This window comes from Bombyx mori, chromosome 26 (assembly GCF_030269925.1).
Source record: "Bombyx mori chromosome 26, ASM3026992v2".
NCBI classification, from domain to species: Eukaryota; Metazoa; Arthropoda; class Insecta; order Lepidoptera; family Bombycidae; genus Bombyx; species Bombyx mori.
The window spans coordinates 2,662,267-2,689,458 of record NC_085132.1 but is presented as its reverse complement, the minus strand read 5'-3'; the positions used below and the strand labels follow the sequence as shown (position 1 = coordinate 2,689,458).

General features: G+C 37.1%; 2 protein-coding genes across 2 annotated transcripts in view; one reads left to right on the top strand and one right to left on the bottom strand.

Annotated features, from left to right (window-relative positions):
* Nucleotides 1-138: 138 nt before the first annotated feature.
* Nucleotides 139-20,015, bottom strand: LOC101738060 (tetraspanin-33). The gene is made up of 7 exons (XM_004932980.5): nucleotides 19,774-20,015; nucleotides 19,238-19,312; nucleotides 17,351-17,479; nucleotides 16,000-16,173; nucleotides 14,801-14,980; nucleotides 12,881-13,056; nucleotides 139-12,559 (listed from the first exon to the last, which is right to left on the bottom strand). Exons 1-7 carry the CDS (start codon nucleotides 19,855-19,857, stop codon nucleotides 12,547-12,549), a joined length of 831 nt encoding a protein of 276 aa, XP_004933037.1. The 5' UTR covers nucleotides 19,858-20,015; the 3' UTR covers nucleotides 139-12,546.
* A 5,373-nt stretch (nucleotides 20,016-25,388) lies between these two features.
* LOC101736379 (myrosinase 1) overlaps nucleotides 25,389-27,192 on the top strand; it is a 48,010-nt gene continuing 46,206 nt past the window's right edge. The window contains exon 1 of the mRNA XM_062676299.1: nucleotides 25,389-25,410. The gene's annotated coding sequence lies outside the window, so the exon portion shown is untranslated. The remainder of the gene's footprint in view (nucleotides 25,411-27,192) is intronic.

Sequence of the window (27,192 nt, the reverse complement as noted above, 5' to 3'; positions counted from 1 at the left end):
GGTGGGTGGCGCATTTACGTTGTGGACGTCTATGGGCTCCAGTAACCACTTAACACCAGGTGGGCTGTGAGCTCGTCCACCCATCATGCCGCCCGCCCGTCTTAAAGTATCAGGTACCCACATTTCGAATAAAACCTATTCACGACACGATATCATTTAATTCTCTCATTTTTTATACATTTTCATTTTACTTAAAGATTAATTGTATAAGAATATCGACTTAGATCTTTATTACATAGATTACATTATTACGTGATAACTATAACAACTATAGATTCGGAATTATTCAAATAAATTTATCAACTATTATATAATTACCTAATACTATCGTTTTAAGATTTTTTTTATGAGAACAATTGAAAAAAAAAACGTTTTGCGGGATATGATTTATCATTTTTAATTTTACCGGTGACAGGGAACCGGCCAGGCGATCGTTTTTAAAATCGCCCCGCAAACCACTAAAACTAGCTTAAAGGTAAATTAATTTCGTGTGACGTCATTTGGGGCCAAAATCCGAACTCACCGTTTTCCGGACACGCAACTAGCCACAAATGACGTCACTCGTAAATTAGTTTTTAACTTGACATGAGACTAATATAATATATATCTTTGATTTGATTAAAATACCTACTTTACTAGATTATTTTGCTAACGGTGTCAGCTTGTCTATTGCAAAGCTTTTAATGATTCTGAGTTGCCACAAATCTAACTTCATTTGTATTGGCACATGACCAATACTTGTGGCTTGAGATTTGCGAATACCCTCAAAACGTCGAAATTTCAGAAGAGTAAGGTCGTAACGGACACGGGATAAGCGAAAATATATTTTAATCGCCAACCAACGTTCGCCTTTTTCCTATTATACTTGCTGTATATTCTTAACCGACCTTATGCTTCTTAAGTCTCGACTTATAGAATCCTGAATGTTATATCAGGATAAATATGGCCACTAAAATGTTTTAATGCTATTTTTTGAATAATGTATTCTAATAATTTTGGCAAATTTCAATATTCACCTTTTGTATCACTATCATTGTGGTTGAAGACACAATGATATGGCGCGATCGGATCGGTCTGATAAATCCGACATGTCTTAATTAGTACTCGATGAATAAGAGACATTCGGATTCGGCTAACGAACACAATCAGTATGATGTCTATTAGGGTCTACGGTAAGACAACGACTCATATACGTCACGTAGTGTGCGACAGAGATAGCGCTCTACGAAGCCGAAATTAGCCGATTGTCTCTTTTTAAGAGTCGATGTGTAAGATTTATCGCCGAGCACTGTATCTTTTAAATGAGCACTATTCTTAGTTATCGTTAACTTCTTAATTCAGATATGACTCTTCTGCTAGTGCAACATTGAAAATCTATTAGATATAATTATTCCTATATACGGAGGGAGGGGGTAAATATAACCGAGTATAAAGATACATTAAATCTATTATTTAAAAATGCGTCTTGAGTAATTAATTATATGGCGTTAATTTATTTTGTTAGATAAATATCATTTTGAGTTTTATTGTTTACGTCGTAAGGAGTACTTCAGTTTTCGTGTTCACGGACAACCGAGGTGTTTTTGTGACTACCGTCAAATCGCTTTTTTTTTCTATCTCTATTTTCTATTGACGTTTCTTTCCAGTTTCATTTTTAAAGGACAAATGATTGGAAGTAGGGTCTTCAATTAATCTTTACTGTATGCGAAAGATAAAAATCGTAAATATTTTCCTAGAAACATTTCAATGCCTCCAATGAACACCACTGTAACTCAAAATTTTGAAATTTTCGTTTTTCACGCAAATCGCTTCAATATTTTAAGAGTATTACAAATTCATTATTAATGGGGTTCGAAGCAAGAGTAAATCAGCTAGTTACACAAGAAAAAACCATAAAATCTTTATTATTGCAGTTATATTTATCAACTTTTTTCGTTTAAACTCTCCTCCTGTAAACCTACGAATTTGGAGTTAGAGTACTGTTCATTGGAGGCATCGATTTATAAACACTAATAATGTATTTCGAATTTAGTATTATAATACACGATCTTAAGATTAAAGAACGATACAAACTTTGGGTTTGTTTTTCTTTGTTTTTTTTTTTTACAATTTGGTTTTTCTTTTTTCTTTTTCTAATATATATTTACAGGCGTACACTACGTCTTAAGTGACATACGAAATATTATTTTGGCTACGCTTCGAACGTTAATATTGCATACGGGCATTTACGACAGCGTCGAATAGACGCACCGTCTTGTTTGCTTCGTGTTTACGAATCACAAAAAAAAACCTAAAAGAATTTAGTTGGAATACGGGTAGTATTTAATCAGTAACACTACTGGCGTTATTGGCCTTAATACGAACATCTCCAAAACCAAAATTATGTACTGTGGTGATGGAGTGGATCACATTCAAGTTAGAGGCCAAACAATAGAGCCTTTTTATTTAGGGCAGAACATCAGTCTCGATAGAACCAGCCAGGAACGGAAGATAAAGAGCCGCACACAGCTAGGACGGGCTACTTTCGGTAAGCTGGCTGACATAATAAAGGGTATCTACACTATTATATAAATCTAGAGTGGTTTTACGGATGTTCCGTTATAACTACTGAACCGTGCATTCCAATTGACTTGAAACTTGGTATCCATGTAGAAAATACATGTACTTAATGGATAGGCTAATGTTTATATGAGTGTTGGACTCCCTACAGCAGTTGCGGGGGCGTTAATGATGAGAATCTTTGTGGGGGTGAGAAATAATAATGTTAATTTTATATGCCCAGCGAAGCGGACAGGTACAGCTAGTATACCTATGAAATTGAAGCGTCGGATATTCGAGCAATGTGTTCTCCCTGTGATGGTGTATGAGGCCGAAACATGGTCGATCACAAAGCAAATTATGATCGAAATGCAAGTCACGCATAAAACCATTGAAGGCTTAGACGACGAAAGGAAGATCTTCCACCGAGCGGGTGATATTGCTCGTTAGACCGACGGTCCGAATGTTGTTGTTCGGAACTTGTATATATGCGAGCTTATCTTAAAAATGTCGTAAGCGAGAATTTTTTTATTGCCCTTGTAGGCAGACGAGCATATAGCCCAACTGATGGTGAGTGGTTATCGCCGCCTATGAACTTCAGCAATGCCAGGAGCAGAGTCAAGCCGCTGCCTACCGCTTAATACTCTCCACAAGCCTCGTTTGAAGAAGGAGATTTCATAGCGCTCGGGAATCACCGTGGAGGGGAGCTCATTCCATAACCGTATGGTACGTGGCAAAAAACACCTCTGGAAACGCATTGTCGATGAACTCAGCGGTTCTAGATAATATGGAATGGGCTATGTTAGGCATTTCTCTAAGGTATAGGGTACGCAACACCGAAATCCGAAGAACTGGTTTGACCGACATAGCCAAAGTGATTGCTCGGAAAAGTGGAAGTGGGTCGGCCATAAATGCCGTCGCACTGACAATCGGTGGGGCACAAAAATACTGGTGTGGAAACCTTGCACTGGTCGTTGTAACGTGGGCAGACAGCCGTAGAGGTAGACCGATGACCTGGTCCAAGTGGTTGGTAAGGACTGGATGCGAAAAGCAAGAGACCGAAAGAGAATGGAGTGAATTCGGAGAGACCTACACTCAGCATTGGGTGGACACGGGTTGAACAAGAGACTACCCGCGTAGAGGATTTTAATGTATTTCATAGAATAAGTACGTTAGCTCAACGGGAAAATAATACACGATTTTAATCATCTAATTACACATGCGTATATGTTGTATTCCTGCTAAATTCGCTGTCCCCAGATGACTGGGAGAAGGGCAGAAGAATGATGATGATTAACACGAAATCGCTTTAAGGTCCATCGCTACTAGAGATACATAAGAGAACTTAATCCTAGGATGTTATTTACAAAATTGCACTGTGCCCAAGACGAGAGCGCGACTCAGCATTTTCATTTCATTAAAACCGTTACATATTACATTCGTTAGTTTAAGCTGGTTGAGGATCGCATCAACAAACGAGTTTCAATCGGGAAAATAAATCTTAACGGCAGGGCAATAAGATCGCATTTACGTTGATCAGCTACCTTCTAATGCATTATAGGGAACATTCTGTTTTCGGAATGCGATTCTATGCTTTAGTCAAGATAATACATTAAGATATAATTAATAACCAGGCCAAATAAAACTTAGCTAGTTCCAAGTTTTGAAAAAGAAAAAAATGTGAACGTATGACCACATGTGACGTCATTTGGAGCAAAGAAACTCCATGCCAACCGCCTTAAATATAATCGCAAACAAAAACTAGCTCTGATTCGCGTTCAGCTTACCATACAGAAGATATAATCTGTTACATATTATTAATTTTTATGTATTTCATCAATAAAAATATATATATATATAAATATATATATATACTAATATTATAAAGAGGAAAGATTTGTTTGTTTGTTTGTATTGAATAGGCTCCGAAACTACTGAGCCGATTTGAAAAATTCTTTCACGGTTTGGAAGCTACACTATTCCCGAGTGACATAGGCTATAAACTTTTTTGAAAAAATTTAGGGATCCTTACTAAAACTCTAAAAATGTAACCCAAGATGTAAAAAAAATACCTAAAATATTCTTTACATCGTGTGCCCTGCGAAAACTATTGATGATAGAATAAAATAATGTACTATGACTTTATAGAACACATTACTATTTACAAAGAGTGTCGCGACAGCATATGTCTAACTATTATACTAATGCCGCAATAAGTGTACTTTTAATAAAAAAAAAAAAACAACGTCAAATATCGTTGAAATTTTTGTTAAAGCCCGGAGCCGGAGCGGCCCGTATATATGTATATGTTAACGGAAATGTATGTAATCCGTCATTGTATACAATTCCTAGGAAATGTATGTAATTCCTAAAATCGCACGGAAATGTGTGAAATAAATTATATTATACTTACACATTACACATTTCCTAGGAAATCTATACATTTCCTAAATAGCAATCGGAAATGTAAAACATTTAAGATATTGGTGGGTACGCGGGGACAGCGGGACGAGTCTTGCATTACGGTCAGTTGCCAACTTGCAATCCACTGGAACCGGCCAGGGATTTAAGAAGTGCCTTTGCAAGAAAAACTGTGCTACATCAAGATGTCTGTGTTTTAAAAATAAAGTATTATGTACTTCCAAATGCCATTCGAGCTTACCCTGCAAAAATATTACGGTTTTACATAACAATAAAACCGATATTATGTGCCGAGAAGGAAAACATACAGCATTGTATTATGAAGAAGCAGTGTGTACTTAGCTTAAATTCCTTGACTATGTCCAACCATAGACAGTCAATTTAGTTCCATCTTTAGCCGCTAGGTGCTGCCAGCAAGTATAAAGGGAGCGCAGCCATCTTTGATCTTCATAGTCTTCACCAGGAAGAACTTCCTGCAATGCTGTATGTTTTCCTTCTCGGCACATAATATCGGTTTTATTGTTATGTAAAACCGTAATATTGATGTGCCTTTGGAAAACATACAGCATTGTATTATGAAGACGTGTTTGTTATCTGCTGGTGAAATTATTAAGCACAACGCTATGATGAAATAGGTAAAGCCATAATAAAATTATGAAGCGCAAAGATAATGTTCATAATTTATATAATTATTAAATCGAAAAAACACAGCTGTTAACTTTCATGTTAATTCAATAATAAAAAAATATTTATAAGTTTGTAATAAACATTTTATCTTGTAAATACAAGAAAATGTGTAAATTGTATAAATGATGTATATACATCATGTAAGAGTAAATGTGTTGAAAAAAAGAATCGTGAGGATCTTTACGAAGCTCTATTATTCGGCAATAATTATTGTAAACGTTTGGATGATTTGCAATTGCCTCTAGAAAGTATTTCGTCCATTGGTTCATTATCAATCCATCTCAGAGGCTACTGCTCATCTACAACTTCTTAGAGATGCGTTGATGCCATTACCTCGTAAGGTTGAACGAAGACCAGTTTCCAATTACAGTACGGGATGCCGCTTTTGTGACAACACACATAGTTAGAAAAAAGTCCTTACGAATCTTACCGGGCATGTCTTTAGTTTCATGTTTAGAAAGCACTTATGCAGATTATTGACGAAAATGGATTTCAATTTTAGACCCAAAGACTGGTATCAGAAAGATGTTTTTCTCTGTTATCAAAGAAACTGTCTTTAGAAATGTTGAGCAAAGTAAGGTCATTAACTCTGCGTCCAGTAGCCAGCAACATGGTTGTTGGTGTCCTTCAAGCTACATTAAGGCGTGATGTGGTGGCTGGGTTTGAAGAAAACCAGTTTAGAACTATTCTCGGATCTCATGTGAATGGGACTACACTTAGTAAAATTGTAATAAGTAGTTGAATTTTGTTTAGCTATTCCGATGGCTTTTTTAAAATAGCAATTTTTATTAGAGAGCTTGAGAATGTTTGCTGTCCTACATGTATTTCGCCCACAGAAAGTCGACAGCGCTGCTTTATGATGCAGAAGGATTGTTTTATAGGCAAAATTTTCTAGTTGCTGGTAAGTATGCTGACAAAGTGGATTGACACCAGCTAATTTTCAATAAATCTTCTCCTGTTTAGACCAGTCTATTATTTGTACAACCTCCCCCCCCCCCCCCCCTTTCTAAGCTTTCAGGGTTAATGTTTAACCTGTGGAGGAGGCAGGTTTTGGATTTCGTGCGAGTTATCTAGCGTTCGGGATCTGAGGGCTTTGAAACCCAAATGCTTTCGCTCAGTCTGGGAACACTACCAGGTAGGTTCCCTAGACACTGTTGAAGTGAGTCAGTACTTTGGGGAGAAGGTTGAGAGGAGGAATTCTCCATGCTAGTTGCATCCTCTACGGTCTGCTGAAGGTATCCAATCTTGGTCGGCGAATGGGTTTATATCCGGATGACCCCACTTTCGAAAAAACTTTTGTGGTCACTTGTGGTAAAAAGTGCCATTTCGCAGGTTGATTTCCTCGTGATAGCCTGTCGGCTATGATGTTGTATCTCCCCGAGAGATTATAAGCTGACAGTTATCTTGAACTTATCGCTTAGGTTTAAAAATCGAAAGGTCAACGTTAGTGAAATACTTTCAGATTCATTTTGATTGTCACTACCATTGCAAATAGCTCTTTTGTGGGTGAGCCGTTTCTGTTGTTGAGCTGACCATAGACAGGACGTTAATATTTTGTCTAATTGTAACCCCTACCCATGTCCGAAGCTTCCGTTGCCAGGAAATGGTTGGTTTTGGGTCTCGGCAATGTTTGACATGTGGCTCCGCGTCAGCACTGCATTTATAACCCCTACACATGTCCGAAGCTTCCGTTGCCAGGAAATGGTTGGTTTTGTGTATCGGCAATGTCTAACATGTGGCTCCGCGTCAGCACTGCATTTAACATGCAGGATGGCCTGTTTTTTACCCCTTTTCTTGAAACTTCGCAAGAAAATTTGCAAGTTAGCATAGATTGATGTAATTCCGTCAGAGTTTGAGCTAGGATGTTGTTGAGTGGCCACTTCATTTCTCGCAATTTTCCATCGAATCCCTAGACATGTCATCTCTTGAACCAGTGTACTAATTGATTTTTTGTAAGGCTGACTTGGCAGCCCAAATAATCCAAGAGCTTTACATCTTATGTGGCCTGAAGACTCAACTTGGACTTCTTTTGATGGACCTGGTGGGATTTGCGTAGGTGGGATAACACTCAACATCCCTTTGCACGCAATGTTTCCGCGACCGAGCATGCTATGCAAGCAAAAAAGGTGTATTTGTCTTCATGGACCAAGAAAAAGTCGCGTAGGTAGGTTAACATTTGACTTCCCTATGTACGTAAGGTCTTCGCGACCGAGCATGCTATGGGAGCAAAAACGTTTATTTGTCTTGGTGAAACAAGATCATGTCGTGTAAGTAAGCTAGCACTTCGATTTTGCACGCAATGCCTTCGCGACCGAGCATGCTGTGGAAGCAAAAAGGTGTATTTGTCTTCAAGGACCAAGAGAAAGTCGCGTAGGTACGTTAACATTTGACTTCCCTATGTACGCAAGGTCTCCGCGACCGAGCATGCTATGGGAACAAAAACGTTTATTTGTCTTGGTGAAACAAGATTAAGTCGTGTAGGTAAGCTAGCACTCGACTTTGCACGCAATATCTCCGCGACCGAGCGACCGAGCGACCGAGCACCCTATATAATGGAAATTGACATGCCAGCCCAGATAATCCAAAACCTTCACAGCTTCTGCAGCCTGAAGTTTCAACTTGAATTTGTTTTGGTCGACCAAAAGGAAGTCGTCTAGGTAGACTAGCACTCGAGTTCCTTTTGCACGCAAGGTCTCTGCGACCCAGCATGTTATGGAAGCAAAAAAGGTTAATCCAAAAGCTTCACAGCTTCTGCAGCCTGAAGTTTCAACTTGGATTTGTCTTGGTCGACCAAAAAGGAAGTCGTCTAGTAGACACTAGCACTCGAGTTCCCTTTGCACGCAAGGTCTCTGCGACCCGCATGTTATAGAAGCAAAAAGGTGTGGCTCTGAAGCCAGACCGAAGGGTAGGCATGTCATTTCATACTAACTCATAAGAAGGTACCGATTCCTTCCTGGAGGTACTGATACTGGTACCTTGGTACTGATCCTCAAGAAGTATCGACGAAATTTTGCGACTGATACTAGAAAAATATTCCTGAGAAATGTTCAATTCTATCATCCAGTCCCCTGGGTGGAGAAAGTTTGGTACCTAGGTGTCCGAAAACAGTTAGGTGTTTTATCTTTACGACCTTGTTCAACTCTCGAAGATCGAAAATTGGACGCATTGATCCGTCGCTTTTCTTCCGCAGAAAAAGGTAGTTTTTACGGTATTTGGTAACCATACATGGTTTACAAATTATTACAATTTTGGTGGCACTCAGTGCCTCCCGTCGGTGTCATCAATTGCCCCCCTCTGGATTGTGCCAGATGTTACGGACTATGATTGTTTATAATGTTTGGCTTACCTTTTGTACGAGATCGTGACAAATAGGATTGTAGCCCTCCGAGGGACTGAATAGATTTCAATTTAGTATTATCAAACAAAAATTCCTCAATGAATGGTGCGTTGGCAACAGGATACTTTGTTAGAGACCACGGAAATTAAACTTTGACGTCTTATTTCTATACATACGGCCCTTTTTTCCGTATACAATTTAAAACGCTTTTTACGGGTAACTTGTACGACGGAGACGATTTGTCAAAGTTTTCAGTAATTATGTTACAAAGATTATTAGTTTAAATCTGTTGTGTTTTTGTCAAAATTTCCGTATTGACGAGATCAATTTGTTTACAACAATTTTCGTTACATTCAATTGTTACACACAGTTGATGCATTATTAGATTTACAACGTCACTGACCTGGTGGGATAACAAGCCGATTCGAAGATCAACCGTTACCTTTGAATCCCGTCGTTTCTTACGCAGAGACTCCTTTTGTTCTTTTTCGCTCGACGAGCTGTTCGAACGCGAGGCGTCTCCATCGCGTCTCGCCTGGACATCTTCCCTCTCGGAAATTATGGAGCTTGACTCAACATCACCTCCAACAGATGACGCGTGATTCATGGCGTCCGATGATAGGATTGGTAAATAATACTCGTAATGATTGCAAAATAACACTCATAGAAACACAAAATAAATATTTTTTGCAATTAATAAGAAGTCGAATAAATATTTGTGGACTTGCGACTTCACAGTACGAAAGTACACAACGCTATGGAGATCAAAGATGGCTGCGCTCCCTTTATACTTGCTGGCAGCACCTAGCGGCTAAAGATGGAACTAAATTGACTGTCTATGGTTGGACATAGACAAGGAATTTAAGCTAAGTACACACTGCTTCTTCATAATACAATGCTGTATGTTTTCCAAAGGCACATCAATAAATAGCTATATGGACTGACAAAGTATTATAATATAAAGATTTACTTTTATACTTTGACATTTATAATTACTTCATTATCAGACTCATTACTTGCCAAATGAAAATTTGATTTTATAAGAATAAATATAAGTTGATTTTGTGATACGTTAAAAGTTAATAGATAGTTGATTTTAGAAGTTTTAATTAGTAAGATAATATGAATATATTATTCTTATTTTACGGTATGACTGTTACCCGATTGTCTCAATAAGTATTATAATAAATTTTTTTTATTAACAACTTGTTTTATTTCAGAAAGCATTTACTTTATACATTTCCTAATACGATATTGGAATTATATACAATTCCGAGGAAATTTATACATTTCCTAGGATATGTATGCATTAAATAGTTTTTCAAACAATATTTTATACATTTCCTAAATAGTATCGGAATTGTACACATTTCCTAGGATTTGTATACAATTCCTTGATTTCATACATTTCCGGTAACATATATATATAGTGATTGTTTTAATTTGATTAAAAACGTTAACGCGTTCAGTTTTATCCTTTAACAGATTTGTTGGTCTCCGATTGCTTGTACTAGAAGCTTCCATGAATTCTTTCTCACCGTTATTATTTAACTTGATTTATATTTAATCTTTAAAACATTTTGAAGAGAAAAAAAAAAATTGAGCAATTAATGCCAAATACTTTAAAAAATGTAAATATAAAATTTGTATAATTGAGCGATGGAATGTAATTAAACATTAAGAAGTAAAGTTTCTTTGAACAATAATATTTTGGTAAATATTTTACTAAATAATAGAAAGAAAAAAAAAAATTTGGAATTTATGCTTCTTTTTTTTTTGCTTTACATAATATACGAATCAGTCTTTTGCGTTATTAAATTTGATAATTTCCCAATTTTCTTTTTCAAGAAAAAATTTTTAAAAGGATGAGGACTGCCACGTTCCGCGCCCCCGCATAGTATCAGAACATTTACGACTTAATTTAGATCGATACGAATACCGTTTTATTGAATTCGGGGAACTCGAACTAATACATAATATTCATTAGTGACAGTCAAGTTTGAGAAGCGACGATATCGTCTGACGTATGAAGTGTGAAGACTTTTTAGCGGGAACACGAGGAGTGAAGTTATGTGATTTGTTTTATTTTGTCTATTTAGTGTTTCTTCTTGGTTTAAATGTGTAATAACGGTGGTTTATTAACTGTTTAGTATCTGTGAAAATGCATAATTTTGTGGGAAAATGAAACAAAGCCGCTGGACGTAACTTCTCGGGATCCTCCAAAAAAAGTCACCGAAAAACTCTCAGTCAGTAAATGACCACCATTTTACTGAGATTATATTTCATCACATATCATCTCATTTGTAAGTTTAATTCGTTTTTAATCATTTATGTTAATGTCGCGATTAGTTTCCTTCGTTTTTTTTTTTATTATTCATAAATTGTAAATAATCAAAACGGCGAACTATAAAAATCTTATTACTTGACGCTGGCCAATGCACAAACCGTGCCGGAGCCAAAAAATAAAGAAGTATAAAACAAGTTTGAGTGAGTGTGGCGGACAGCCCGGGGGACAGGGTGGGGGCATGCTCGTAGAAGCCGGATATCCGACCCGGGTTAAGGGGGAGTGCTTCCCTAATTACTGGTAGGACCTCTTGTGAGTCCGCGCGGGTAGGTACGACCTGCCTATTTCTGTCGTGAAGCAGTAATGCGTTGCGGTTTGAAGGGCGGGGCAGCCGTTGTAACTATACTTAAGACCTTAGAACTGATATCTCAAGATGGGTGGTACATTAACTTTGTAGATGTCTGTGGGCCCCCGATTTCTTCAATCTACGATAGCGTAAAAGTTAACTCAAATTAGTATCGAATTGGAACGTTTGCCTACGTTTGCCGCTAGGGGCGCTGTTCCAACTCCATACAAATTTGAGTTAACTTTTACTCTATCGAGAACGTTAAAAAACTCTCACTAAGCTCATAGGCCTAATATCGTAAATAGAGTCACGAGATTCCGAAAAAAGTACAAATAATATTTTAGTTTAGTTCGATTTTCTAAATAATGTTTTTAATTGAATATGCAATTTCGAAAAGGGCACATGTCGCATATTTTGTCAAATACATTTTTTCATATACATGTAGTTTTGAGGCTTACCTACACCCATTTTATAATATATCCAGTTAATTTTCAATTGCTAATTAACACTAAAATATATCTCAAAAGTTAATATTTTAAATTTTACACTGCTTTAGAAAATAATCAGTTTTTTTTTTTCATTTCCTGAAAATTTTACATTTTCAGAGATGTGCCCTTTTCGAAATTGCATATTCAATTATTATTTTTAGTTTCTAAACTTCCCTACTAGCAAGTTTAAATGGCAGTATTCAGGATCCGAGTTAGGGTTGGCTCTACGTATTTAAATAACCTACTAACTACAACTACGGTTATAATTAAAATAGAACTTTCACCACAAATGTCTTGGATTCGGTATTTAAGAAAGTTCGCGATTGTTTCAGTACGCGTCCGGTGTAGAGAGCTCGGCGGTGTGTGCGGGGGCCGCGGGTTCGAGTCCCGGCTAGAGGCAGGCGCGCCGACCGTCCTCGCGGTAAGCGCACATCATACCCCTGTTTCATGTTTGCCATCTGAAATGGACAGATTTTTTTAAAATACAAAAAAAAAAGTTTTTTTTTTATCCTACCTAAGCTGATGATAGCCTTGCGAGGCTATATCAACGTAACCTTAACTAGTAGGTGAGCTCACGGGGCTCAAACTTGACGATGATGCTAACACGAACCCTAGCAAGAGCCGTGCTTCGCAGAATCTACCACCGGATCGGAAACGCGACCCACTGAGAAGATCAGACGAAAAACTCAGTGGGCTGTGTCTATGGGTTAATTTACTCGTCGAGCCCTTCGGAAGCGGAAGCCTATCCTTTAGGCCACGACGGACTCCTATAACGGTACCTTGCTTTTTGCAGCTCTATCTGTCCCTCCAGGGTCTTGGCGAGGTATATAACGAAGAGCTGCATGAGCGCGCCCCCCAGCGCGACCGTGGCGATGGTGTACAGGTTGCGCTCGGACCACGACCGCACTATCTCCAGGCAGCCACTGGTCCATATGCGCTTACTAGCCTCCGCTACCTGAAAATAAATATAACATTTTTATTGAAGTGAAAACTTCTTTAGAATCGTTGTGATTTCAAACCGGATGCAACGGAAAAAACGACAGGTAAGAGACACAAATACAAAAATGTGTAGGATGAAGCCAGCAAAGAATGAGACAGAAATATACATACTATTTAATACAGCGCCATCTGTGAGATTTTTTAATACTAACGTGTGTATGAAAGCTCTTGTAGTGAATTTTAATTTAGGATTATACGTGAAATTAAAATATCAATTCACAGAGGGTGCTACCTTACAATTATTTACTAATGACAAAATTTTACATATACTTAAGACGTTTAGGATAATTGTATTTTAATTTTGGAAGGTTTCACTTCTACCACGTGTGAATTGCACACATGTAATTTTTTTTATTTAACCGGCGTACGATCTCACCGTCCGCTTTTAGCTTAAATATCTACAGTTCAAAAAACTGTATTAATCATCTTTTAAATATTCGCGGTAGTCATTAATCATTAACTGAAGACGTCATCGGTTTTGAAAGAGATGACGTCATCAACGGTACTAAAGTTGAGCTTTTTTAAATTTTTTTTATTGCTTAGATGGGTGGACGAACTCCCAGCCCACTTGGTGTTAAGTGGTTAGTGGAGCCCATAACCATCTACGACGTAAATGCGCCGCCCCCCTTGAGATATAAGTTCTAAGGTCTCAATATAGTATTACAACGGCTGCCCCACCCTTCAAACCGAAACGCATTACTGCTTCACGGCAGAAATAGGCGGCGCGGTGGTACCTACCCACGCGGACTCAAAAGAGGTCCTGCCACCAATAGCCACAAGTATTCAAATGTCGACGAATAACACGTCAATCGAACACGCCCACTGAAACAGCAATGTGCTCGGTACGTCGGAAATAATGTAATGACAATAAAGAAAAAGAGATCAAGCCGTATTTAGCTTTAATTATATACGTAACTAGCTGTACCCGTCCGCTTCGCTGGCCATTTAAAATTAACATTATTTCTTACCCCCACAAAGATTCTCATCATTAACGCCATCGCAACTGATGTAGGGATTCCAACAAATAAATATTAGCCTATCCATTAAGTACATGTATTTTCTACATGGATACCAAGTTTCAAGTCAATCGGATGCACGGTTCAGTAGTTATAACGGAACATCCGTAAAAACCACTGTAGATTTATATATTAGTATAGATCAGCGGTCGGGGAACCGGGGTAAATTACCCCCAATGGGGTAAAATGAAGTTTTGGGTGGTAAAAATGAAACTTTTGTGAATAAAAAGTATATATTGAAGTGAAACTTCTTTAGAATCGTTGTGATTTCAAACTCTATGAAACGAAATGAGAATGAGAGGAGAAATAAGTCCATAGAGACACAAACACATAAATGTATAGGATTCAGCCGGCGAGAGAATGAGATAGAACACATTAATTAATTATTGAATAAATAATGTTTAAATATTTTTTTTAGTTATTGTTTTCTTTTCAAAATTATCACGAGGGCAATAATATAAAAGATGCTGAAAAAAAGCGATTTTGTTTTCTTTTTTTTGTTCTTCACCATGGGGTAATAATATCAACATACACAAAAATATTTTGGGGTAATAATTAAAAAAGTTCCCCGACCGCTGGTATAGATCAATACGTACTCGACAAATGTTCACGATTGACCTCCACGGTGGAGGAATATCAGGAATATTACCCATGCGGACTCACTTCAAAAACATAAACACGTACCGGATAATTTTGCACTCCATAGCCGCACATGATATTGACCAGCCCCGACGATATGTCGGTCGCGTTGATGCAGCACGAGAACGGAACCCCGCACCTCTCGACCGACGGCGACGAGCAGTTGAAGTACTCGTTCTTGGCCCAGTCCATGTAGCCGTCCGAAGTGATGCCGCAGCAATGGAACTGAAACAAAAACGTGATTGAGGGTAGGTAACTTTTTTTTTTAGAGGTTATGCGACTTTTTGGCGGGAACGCGAGGAGTGAAGTTGTGTTGTTTTATTTTGTCTATTTAGTGTTTCTTCGGGTTTAAATGTGTAATAATGGTGGTTTATTAACTGTTTAATATCTATGAAAGTGCACAAATGTGGGAAAATGAAACAAAGCCGCTGGATGTAACTTCACGGGATCCTCCAAAAAGTCCACTGAAAAAATCTTAGTAAATGACCACCATTTTACTGAGATTATATTTCATCCCATATCATCTCATTTCATTTCATTTAATTTCATCCCAGTTGATTAATGTCTCAAATTAATCATTTTCATTACCTTTCACTCTATTTTATCATTTTTCATAAAAATAAGAATATAAATTAAAATAAGACATGACTTAAAGGTCTCAGTTACCAGGTCCTAAAATCCCCAAAAAAAAACACTTTATGCACAATATATGGGAGTAATTGTCCGAGTACTCAGTCAGGTGAGCAAAGTGTAATAAAAAAAGTTTTTTTTTTTTTACCGAACAACTCATGCACTGTGATCCGGCCCTTATTTAGGATTTCCCGAGTATATATTATATATATATTATCGCGCGCCAGAGACTGACAAACATACTTATATACGTCAAACGCCTGGCTAAAGAGTAAACAAACCTGTTCATCACATGAAGGTTTGCCCGATGTGGGAATCGAACCCACGGACCTCTGCGCAACATTCAGGAGCGCTAACTACTGCACCAACGAGTCAGTCAGAGTCTCGATAGTTTTGATATAACATAATCCCTAAATCAAATGAAATAGCACCCGAGTCGTTTTGTTTTTAAGCCCAGTTTTAATCAGTCAGATGCTTTAATACACAAACATGACTTTGTCTACAATTTATCACAAACCACAACAAATTTGATTTGGTTGTTTGTTTATAGACAAAATGCAAATTACTTTTAAGGAAATATCGGTCATTATTCTTCTGTTTAGTTGACAACTTACATCTCGCTGAGCGAAATCGATGAAGTTCTGCAGGTCGGTGTCGTCCCGGTACGCGTGGACCACGTGTTCCTTGAAGCTCAGCTCCAAGAAGCCTTGCAGCGAGCGCGGGAACACGAACCCGCATACAGCCCCGCCCATCTCCACCAGGAACAGAATCAGCAGACACAGGGAATACTGCCATGTGGATGATACAAAACACCACCATCATACAACGTCTCATATTACAGGCCCCAATAATATCCAAGGCATCTGGGGATTTTCAGGGCACATTTATGTATTTTTAATACGCTTTTATTATTATAGCTTCAGACTTATTTATGTTTGTAACGGAATCTTTAAACATGATTTTGACCCCCTTCAAAACGTCGGATTAAGTCGAAATTTAGTATACTTATTAAGGACAGATGACATTCCAATATAAAAAAAAAACAAAATTGAAAAAATTTAAATTCAACTAAAATAAGTTTCTAATAAATTTGAATTAAACAGCGTGGGTTGCATGGTATCAGTGGTTACAAATATTTTATGAACAGATATGAGTAAAACGGTTATTTTGATAATATCCTGAAAAGCACCCCACGCTTTTTTACAATAAATTCATTTTATCTTACACTATTTTTAATTCAAATATATTTAAATTTATTTTCTATTTTTTAGTTGGATTTTCTATAAAAGCATATTTTGTTAGTTTTTTAAAACTATTATTTATTATTATTGCCATACAATATTATCACATGTCTGGTGTTAAGCAGTTAACGATCCAACCATAAACGCTGCAGCCCACTTTGAGTCATGAGGATGAACCGTCAATTCAAAAAGAGTTTCTCTTTCAATCTATTACCGCTTCACGGTATTCACAATAATGATGATACCTACATACAGGCTCAAGGCGTACCTGGAAACTGCAACTCTATTGAATACAAATAAATGTTTACTGGTGACAGGACATATTATCTCGAAATGGCCTAGGTATTTCGGTGCAATGCTATAATGCATTCTAATTTTAAAACTGAGAACAAAGAAACCATGAGCTCATCCATACAAGCAACACAAAAAAGCATATATATTTTTTAAGAAATTTTATTCGCAATAGTTAATTTAATATCATCATCATCATCATCATTTCAGCCTATCGCCGTCCACTGCTGAACATAGGCCTCTCCAATAGATTTCCAGTGCGACCGGTCTATTGCCACCTGCATCCAACGAGACCCAGCGCTTTTTACTAGGTCGTCGGTCCATCTAGTAGTCGGTCCATCTAATTTAATATAAATTTGAACAATTACTTATAAAGCCCCTACGACAGACCCAGTCCTGTCGACTATAGTGAGAGATACTTAATAATACTTACAAATTTCAACAGACAAGTGTTCTCTCTCAATGCTCCAACGCATCCAGCAAAACTAACTATGAAGACAACCCCGCCAATCAGAGCTATCAGTAAGCTTATATTCAGAATAAAATCATACAGTGAGTTGAGCTAAAACAGAAAACATTCCAATTATTCTTTAATGTTTATTATAGTCTATCTGTATATGATAGAAACTGGAACCAAAATGGGAAGAATGTAACAAAACCTCTTTACAGTTAAAAAATATATCAACATATAAGCGAACTTTTCTGAATCTTCAATGGTAGTAGAAGCATTACCCTGAAGTAAGCAAAAAAATGTTCAGATTTATTAAGTTAAATTTCCTTTATAGTGAATCAGGTATATATCATATCATATCATCCTATCATTTAATAAAGTTTGAATTGTTTACCCCAAAATTATAACCTACATTCTAGTATTATTGTGATGAATGGAATCTATAATAGCAAGTATTAGACACAGATATTAACACCACAATTATAAAGGGTAACAAGGTAACAATGTCCTTATTCTTTCATTGGAAATTACTCATGATATTTTTCCTATGTATTTGATGTAACCATTTTAATTAGGTGTACTACTGTAATAATGAACATGAGTTCTCTTATCACCTTTGAAAATTGTGGGTGATTATTAATAGCACAGTTTCTCATAACAAATTCACTAAATTTGAGACTTGTTTGAGACATGAACTTGAGTATGAGAATTACTGACAGCCCTAAAAGACACTTTGAGCCTTTAAATTTATTAGCGTACTTAGAATGTCTGAGTAACATATTTCACAGTAAGTAAATGAGTCATTCAATTTTGCCAATTGTCATCTGTGCCAAAAGCTCTTTATTCATGTTTACTTTATTCACATTTTCACTATATTATGCAGATTAAAAAAAATGCAACCCAATTCCTATATTCACAGCTAAGGAATTCTTTATTCGGAGATCTAATCAGTACATTGGTACATACACATTGAAAAAAGGACTTCAATATGTAGGTGCCCAACTGAATATTCTTTGTAAACACGTCATCAGTTATCAATGTGGTCAAAAACCTCAATTAAATCAATTTATTTTATATGAGTCGTCTATTATCAAAGGTGGTAATCTGTGCATTTGGACAAAAAAAATTTATTGATATGTCAATACAGATTGATTTGAATATAATCGTCTCCTTCAAAGAATACGGTTCAAAACCTGCATTAAATAAAGGTTAATAGTTAACCTGTTATTTATCTAAGATGTCGTTCTGAAGAGTTTTGTGACTGCCAATGGAATACAAAGTCAATAATTCGTTTTTCTGATTTACCAATCATTGTTCAAAAGTAGTTTTTTATTATATCATAAAAATGTATTAGTCATTGTTCCAAGAGTGCAAGCAAGTAGGCCTTTAATCAAGAACTCAGAGCTTCAGTCATAGACATGTATGATGTTCACAGATGCTCAAGAATTGCATAGAAACCTAGGCATCTACCAGTGTGTGAAAAATTTATAATGTATAATATATACATGTAACCTCTGCACGATTAATCCTTAAAGAGGTTAATATGTTATTTATATCATTCTCCTATAGATGACATAAATAGAATTTCGATTATTGAAACATTAGAACATTAGACATATAAAGAGCATTTTTGCAATATTAAAATATATAAAAATAATGGTGAAGCAATAGCTTTAAATGTTGTTTCTCTTTATAATAGCTTTGTAAAACTATAGCAATTGATGCTATAGTTTTACAAAGCTAAACTGTATTTTGATTTAAATAAATAAATACATTATATACATATACTGTTAGATTAAATAATTCCTACATACAGTTTTATGAATGGCAGGGAGAAAAAAATATTTAATAGATTCACGACTTTAATACCTTTATAAGTCCAGTGGCTTGCCATTTGTCAATAAATGAATATAGCCCGATTCCGATCAGCAATCCGCCTACCAACTGAAATTTAAGATTATTTTATTTTGTTTACTTCTGTTGGATTTGGAGATAAGGGTGATATTTTTTGACAAAAAATTCATTCAAAGTTCAATCACTTGACTGGAAAGGATGACGGTCGATATCTGTGTCGAATTTATTTAAAATATTTTTAAAGTTAATAGAGTAAAGAAGAAAACGTTTTTTTATAATATGCCCAAAAAAAAGACTAGTTTATTCCACTGGGACATTGTCTGTAATACGAAGTAAAATAATTAAATATTTAAGTTCACCAATTATTACGAAAGGACGGTGAACTGACTATGGCAGAGTGCGTGCGAAAAGATTTTACTATTACGATAACAATGGTACGGGGAAAAAAATAGGCTAACGTAAACCGACTTTCAACGCTTTCCATTATAAGTTTTAACTATACTATACATTGTTATTTTCACTTTTGGAATTAATTAATTACAAAAACTTACCCAAAATAAGAAGTTTATCACAAAAATCATGTATTTTACACAACCGCTCACATACGTAAAGTTCGGTGCTCGACGCCGATGCATTTTTATTTTATTTTCAATTAAATTCTTACTTAAAGTTTCGATCGTATGTTTTTATTATGCTTTTATGCGAATACTCATTCTGGTTTGAGTTAGACTTGAAAAAATAACATCTAATGAGTCAACCACAGCCACCATTTGTCATTTATCAGTTGTTAATGTCAACTCGCTTTTTTTTTGTTGAATGCAAAGGGAATCTATCTCCACATTACTATGTTACCTTTTGCGATAAAATTGCCACATGCAAAGTAGAATGGATCATAATAATATATTTTTTAAAATTTCTTTAATGAATGTTTTTTTTTTATTTCATTAAATTCATTTATTGCTTTATTATGATATTTTTCCCACTCTCCAAAGTGGTACAGCGAAGTATAATACCTAACTAATTAGTACTATCAGCAGATCAGTGACTGTTGGTATAGTTTGTCTTTTTGTCGATCAGCTGGCGATATTTTTGTAAATCTCACTAACTGGTGGGGTGAGGCCGGAAAAAGCAACAGTAATCCTCACATTTTGAACTTTGTTGTCTGCATCAGTGTTTAGCATATTATTATGACGCTTTTGAAGGTATCTACGGAATCTCCGAGTAACTCCAAAAGTTGATCACCTGCTTTCAATCTACTTATCAATAGCATGCTATATATTAATGGCTATATAATAGAGGAGCGTAATAATATCGACCAGCAAAGTTTCTGTCGGAGCGTAATATGAGAAAGGCAATTAATGAAAACATGTGCCTGGAGTGTGCGATTATCTGGATGTACCCCTTTGTTATAATGCTGCAACCACCAGGAGTATCCCTACAGTCTTCCGAGGGTATAGGGATTCTTAGGGCCACTATTTCGCTGTTCAATGTCAGTCTTTTGAAAGATAAAGCCAAATTGACGTATAAAATGCTGAGAGTTTTTAACGGAGCGAAGTAGCATCACGCTTGAACTTAAGTTTAACAAAGCACAGATTTGACATCGGTTAGAGTACTACTCCGAAATTTGAACCGGGATCCCATTACACCTACTTCCTTTTGACTCTGCATAGAAGAGAGACGTTCGGGTTGTCGATAAAAAAAATTTATTGCTTATATGGGTGGACGAGCTCACAGCCCACCTGGTGTTAAGTGGTTACTGGAGCCCCTATACATATACAACTTAAATGCGCCACCCACATTGAGATATAAGTTCTAAGGTCTCAAGTATAGTTACAACGGCTGCTCCACCCTTCAAACCGAAACGCATTACTGCTTCATGGTAGAAATAGGCGGGGCGGTGGTACCTACCCGTGCAGACTCACAAGAGCTCCTACCACCAATCATTACGCAAATTATAATTTTGCGGATTTCATTTTTATTACACGATGTTATTCCTTCACCGTGGAAGTCAATCGTGAACATTTGTTGAGTACGTATTTCATTAGAAATATAGGTACCCGCCTGGGATTCGAACACCGGTGCATCGCTTCAACACGAATGCACCGGACGTCTTATCCTTTAGGCCACGACGACTTAAATTGAATTGCGTCGTTTGGAATCTCTGGGTCTGCAGAGGGACTTCACTTCTCTTTCTATTTTTACCGTTCTATCGGGAGTAGTTGAAAGAGTTTTTCAAGACAATGCTGTCATCTCAGCATCGCACCACCCCACCCCACTCTCCATTAAGTGTGCCGTACGATCGACGACCTTAAAAGCCGCCGTTTTTACTATCGCACGGCCCGCTATCGAATAAACCGAAGATAAAAACCGAAAACCGCGTCCCTGATGAAGGATATTGTAAGATCACATGAGCGCGTAACACCACCCTGCCCGTTAATTCTGCCCCTATGCTTAAGCTTCCGTTTCAAAGTAATAAGCCGACAAATCAATGGAAACTTCGACCTCAAGTCACGAGATGAGTGGTGACATTGCAATTGTGAAGTTTATGAGCTGCGGTAATCACTAAATACCACTTTGGTTGTTTCAGTAAAAATATTGAGCCTATTTTTCACCACTGAAGCCTGTAATGAATGATCGGCAGGAATGGGTTGATTTGTTAACCGTTAAACAAATAAAATAGTTTCCAATAATCACGGCTAGATGTCGCTACAATATCATATTATATAATGTCATCATTTGGACGACAAGAATCTGATAAAATGAGTAGGTATCTATAATCTTGATATTATCATCACTACAACAGTATTATGTAAGTCGTCTGTCTGGGTTTAATATTGTTTTCTTACGTAAAATAATAGTCTTGTAGTCCACCGCCATATCGGATCTATGCGACGGAGTAAAAACCCAAAAAATATGTTGTTAGATCCTCCCGATCCGTTCTCGGTTGATTTAGGCTTCTCAAGCACCGCCGTATCGCGGAGACTGGCGTCGTTGGTAGTTGACTATCGCTTGGACGACCCATCGGTCGGGCGTGGTATTGATAGCAGGAACCTACTCTGATCGGGTTTAAACCCCGAACGGAGATCGGACGTCAGGTGTAGGAGTGCAGGGGAGTCGTTTAGTGCAGTAGGGCCCTAAAACTCCTGGGGCCCGCTGTCTGCTCCCAATATCTGCAGATCGTCAAGTCCCACATAGCCCGGGCACCCCCCTAGCTAGGGGTGGGGACCTCTTAGGAGGCACGGCCCAAAAAAAAAGGCTTTTCACCGTCTTCAACGAACTCGTCGTCTACGACGAAAGCTTCGACGAGCGAACCGGCGGTAGATTCTGCGAATTACTGCTCTTGCTAGGGCTAGTGTTAGCAAATTCTCTCAGCTTAAGCCCGTGAGCTTCTTTATCTGTCCGTGCGTAGTTGGAATAGCCCCTTAGGCTACCAACGAATAGGTAGGGGGGAAAAAATCGGTGGTAACTCATGAAATGTGAAAATTGTCGTAAAATGCTCGTTAAATAATAACGTTTGGAAAGTCGGACTTTTTAAACGAGAAGTCTGCTATCTATACTTTCTATACTAATATTATTAAGAGAAAAGATTTGTTTGTTTGTTTGTATTGAATAGGCTCCGAAACTACTGAACCGATTTGAAAAATGCTTTCACTGTTTGGAAGCTACACTATTCCAGAGTGACGTAGGCTTCTTTTTTGAAAAAATTTAGGGATATTTACTAAAACTTCAATAATGTAACCCAAAGTGTAAAAAAATTACCTAAAATATTCTTTAAATCGCGTGCGCTGCGAAAACTATTTATGATATTATAGAATAAATTAATGTACTACAACTTTGTAAAAAACATTATTAATTACAAAAAGTGTCGCGACAGCATGTGTCTAACTATTGTAGTTAAACCGAAATAAGTGTTCTTTTATTTAAAAAATAAAACAACGTCAATTTACGTTGAAATTTGTTGTTAAAGACCCGAGCGGAGCCGGTGCGGGCCGCTAGTCTGCTAGAAAGACAAAAAAAAAAAAAAAAATTGAAAAGCTAAATTATTTGTACGTACTCGGTTACATTTCTAATACACGTTTAGAATTCCATATAAACTTAAAGTGTGTTTTTATTTTTAAAACGCTTCACAGCGATTGCGTAAATAGAAGATTCATCTTGTCTCGATAATCTCGGGTCTGTCAGTTGAATGATAATGGCCCCACGCGATTGATGGCACCAGATAATAGATAAACCTGACACTTGACAGTAAACATTTGAATAACACAAACACTTTATGTTATTCAACAACACTTGTGAAAATTATTTGGGTTCATACATCCATATTTTGACCACCGATAAAGCAGTTATCTCGCTTAAGAAAACCCAAGTATTTTTCGATAGAATAAAAAATATTGTTCGCTATAACCTCAAAGAAAGCCGCTGAGTTTGCTTTTTGCTGTTGAAAGAATTTCTTCATCTTCTATCTTCTATACATATAAAAATGAATTGCTGTTCGTTAGTCTCGCTAAAACTCGAGCAAACCACGCCCGATCATCATAATATCAGGGCCGTAAGTTCGTGGGCTCACCTAGAGTTATAAAAAATAGTCTATACCATGATGGCAGTATGGTGGCGGTAAAGTGGGTCATTTGTCTTGAAAATCATTGCTAAGACATAAAATATTCTGTACAGGTATTTTTCAGGTTATGCCATAAATAACGCGCTTTAATATTTAGGTAAGAGTTTTTCAAAATCCATTTCAGCCTACACTTGAATCGCGCAAGATAAAGTTTTGGCATCGTTTTAAATTTCAAGATAATAATATGATTGATAAAATGTTTGAAGGCTATGGTGATTATTTAACACAGATAACCCCCATCTGTGTTATTTAACAACACTTGTCCTGTTTGAATTTTATTATGGCGAAAAGTTGGTTAATTGGCTACCGCCTTAAGGCATACGGATGCGACGGCTGTTCAGATTTTGGGTTTAAAACAAAATTGAGAATAGGTTGCGGTCTTCGTTTATCGAAAACATTTATGTACTTTATAAACACGAACCAAACTCGCCCTTATTCACATTAAAATTTACAAGATACGCTAATCATGACTCATTAACGCCGGATATTTTTATTATTTATTTGACTTAATTTTTCGAAAGATTGTACATTAGGATGTATGGAAAGTATGTAGGTACCATTTTGTTCGATAACTTTTTGCCATCTTATAGGCAGTGGCGTAGCTAGGTAACCAAGGGCCCTGGGGCAAATTAAAAAAAGGGGCCCCACTGCTATGTAAGCTGATTAGGTTTTATCAAATAAAAATATCAAATATACCAATACTTTAAAAATGCTAAGATACTTAAGCTTTTTTTTTGTGCACTGCAGGGCAGTTAATAAAAATATTAAGAACAAGAAATTATAAAGGACTTGGCTTCGGCCTTAATGAAATTTTTATTTCAGGATATACATAAATTCAGGATATATAAATCACATAAGACCTGGCTTCGGCTTTTTTGAAAATTTATTTCAGAAATTATATAGAACAGACAAGGTCGTATGGGCTAAGATCCCCTTGCCTTTCCTAATAATGGAAATTGTACCAAAAAAAATTTTTTTTGCCTGGATTGCGAAATTGGAATTTTGGCGCCAACGTGAAAAATAATGTCGCCTCATTGTACATAATATTATTTTCTTTAACTTGTGTATTTTCAAGTGGTAGTATGTAATATAAATGGTGGATTTTTATAAATAATTTAATTTTCGTGAACTTGCTTCTTTGACGATTTGTAGTAAAACTTGAAAATATTTAAATACGTAATATGGGACAACACAAAAAAGGGCGACGCCAAAATCCTCTCAGGAAGATAGCTTAAAAAAGTGGATAAAATTGACACAACATCCGATTCGTTCACTAAACTCATACAACACCAGGAATTTCGTAATTTTTTCAAAGGTTTCGGTATTTTCTTGTGGTTTTGTCGAATCTCCGGTCCTTCTGTGTCGAGTCGACATTACTTTGTCCTCCGCAGTATCTAACTTCGAGTATAACTATGAATAGTGACAGTTGTACCGATTGAATATTATGGCGTTGCCAAATCGCTGTAATAACTGCAGCATTACGTTCAATAACTACCGGCAGCTACCTAAACAAGTGCTCAGTTTAGATTCACCTCTGCAGCAACTCTTGACGTCTTGGAAACTCGTAGAGGTACGTGGCTTTAAAAATTACAACCACTTATTATATCTGTTTTGCAATAAATCGGTGGCTTTTTTTTCCTAAGCTGATAGCCTTGAGGGGCTATGTCAGCGCCGCCTTAACTAGTAGGTGAGCTCATGGGGCTCAAACCTGATGACGTTGCTAACACGAACCCTAGCATGAGCCGTGCTTCTCAGAATCTACCACCGGATCGGAAACGCGATCCACTGAGAAAATCCGGCGAGAAACTCAGTGGGCTGTCTGAGGATTAATTTACTCGTCGAGCCCTTCGTTGCAAGCGACGGGTTCGACGAGAACGATGACCGGTGCTTGAGGTACCTAAAAGCACCGTTAGTAGATCGGGAGGATCCGAATTGACGTGGTAGCACGGCCCGGTAGCCTTTTTTTTTTTTATTGCTTAGATGGATGGACGAGCTCACAGCCCACCTGGTGTTAAGTGGTTACTGGAGCCGATAGACATCTACAACGTAAATGCGCCACCCACCTCGAGATATAAGTGCTAAGGTCTCAGTATAGTTACAACGGCTACCCCCACCCTTCGAACCGAAACGCATTACTGCTTCACGGCGGAAATAGGCGGGGTGGTGGTACCTACCCGTGCGACCTCCCAAGAGGTCCAACCACCAGTGATTACGCAAATTATAATTTTTGCGGGTTTGATTTTTATTACACGATGTTATTCCTTCACCGTGGAAGTCAATCGTGAACATCCATCTATCATACCATCGTTGCCGTACGCTCGGCGGTGGAAACGATGACAAGTGTAATTTTTAAGCGTCCTTAGAGGCTGCGCGGAATACTCCTGGCGACTATGTCGTCGATTTACTGTTAGTTCAGCATCGTGCATATATTATGTTCTGCGACTCTCACAGACACTGCACCAGGTCTATAAACCTTTTTTGTAGTAAAATTTTAAAATGTATCGAATTTCTTCATTAGATTCACTCATCTTGACAGTACGTACAATAAATAAAAATCACACCTTTTGCCTAACTTTAATTTGGAATTATCTTCTTTAAAATTTAAACTTTTAATGATACCAAAACCAGCCAGGTACAAATAGTATAGCCAAAGAGATTTTATTACAAGTTCATACGTACTATAATGCGAAAAGACTTTTTCCCCAGCCTATTAATACAAAAAGGCGCGGTCTTGATTTTTACGCAATTAGCAATTTTGTGATGATTATCTATCTATCTATCTATCTATCTATCAACCCATGGACGTCCACTGCTGGACATAGGCCTCCCCCAAGCCTCGCCACAAAGACCGGTCCTGCGCTGTCTGCATCCAGCGGATCCCCGCGAACCTCAATAGGTCGTCAGCCCACCTTGTGGGAGGCCTACCCACAAATTGTGATGATTATAACAACGACAAATTCTATATTCAAACAAATGGAATTACTGCGAAACAATTCATGAAAACTTGAATAATATTCAGAATAAATATTTGAATTTTACCATACCATTTACCGTGACGTGAATTATTTTACATAAATTAATTGAAACTATTATAAGTAACCTATACACTATCATTAACCAATCTGATAATAGATGGCGCCAACGACATGATTTGCATAAACAATCAATATTCATTCAAAGTATCAGTATGTAACACAGCTTATTTTTATTAGTTAAGCTTATTAATATTTGAGTCATTTGTGTTTTTAAGCAATAAATTAAGCATCTGATTATTTTCACATCAAAACCGTGTCCACTAAACATTCTATTTGCACGTCAAGTTAGTCCGCAACCGAGCAGCGATGTTATTCGG

Coding starts and splice junctions, on each gene's coding strand:
- LOC101738060 (XM_004932980.5), bottom strand. CDS start 19,857: ATGCATCGGCGTCGAGCACCGAACTTTACGTATGTGAGCGGTTGTGTA. Junction 17,480..19,237: donor AAGCCACTGGACTTATAAAG/GTATTAAAGTCG, acceptor TTTCTGTTTTAG/CTCAACTCACTGTATGATTT. Junction 16,174..17,350: donor ACACTTGTCTGTTGAAATTT/GTAAGTATTATT, acceptor TCCACATGGCAG/TATTCCCTGTGTCTGCTGAT.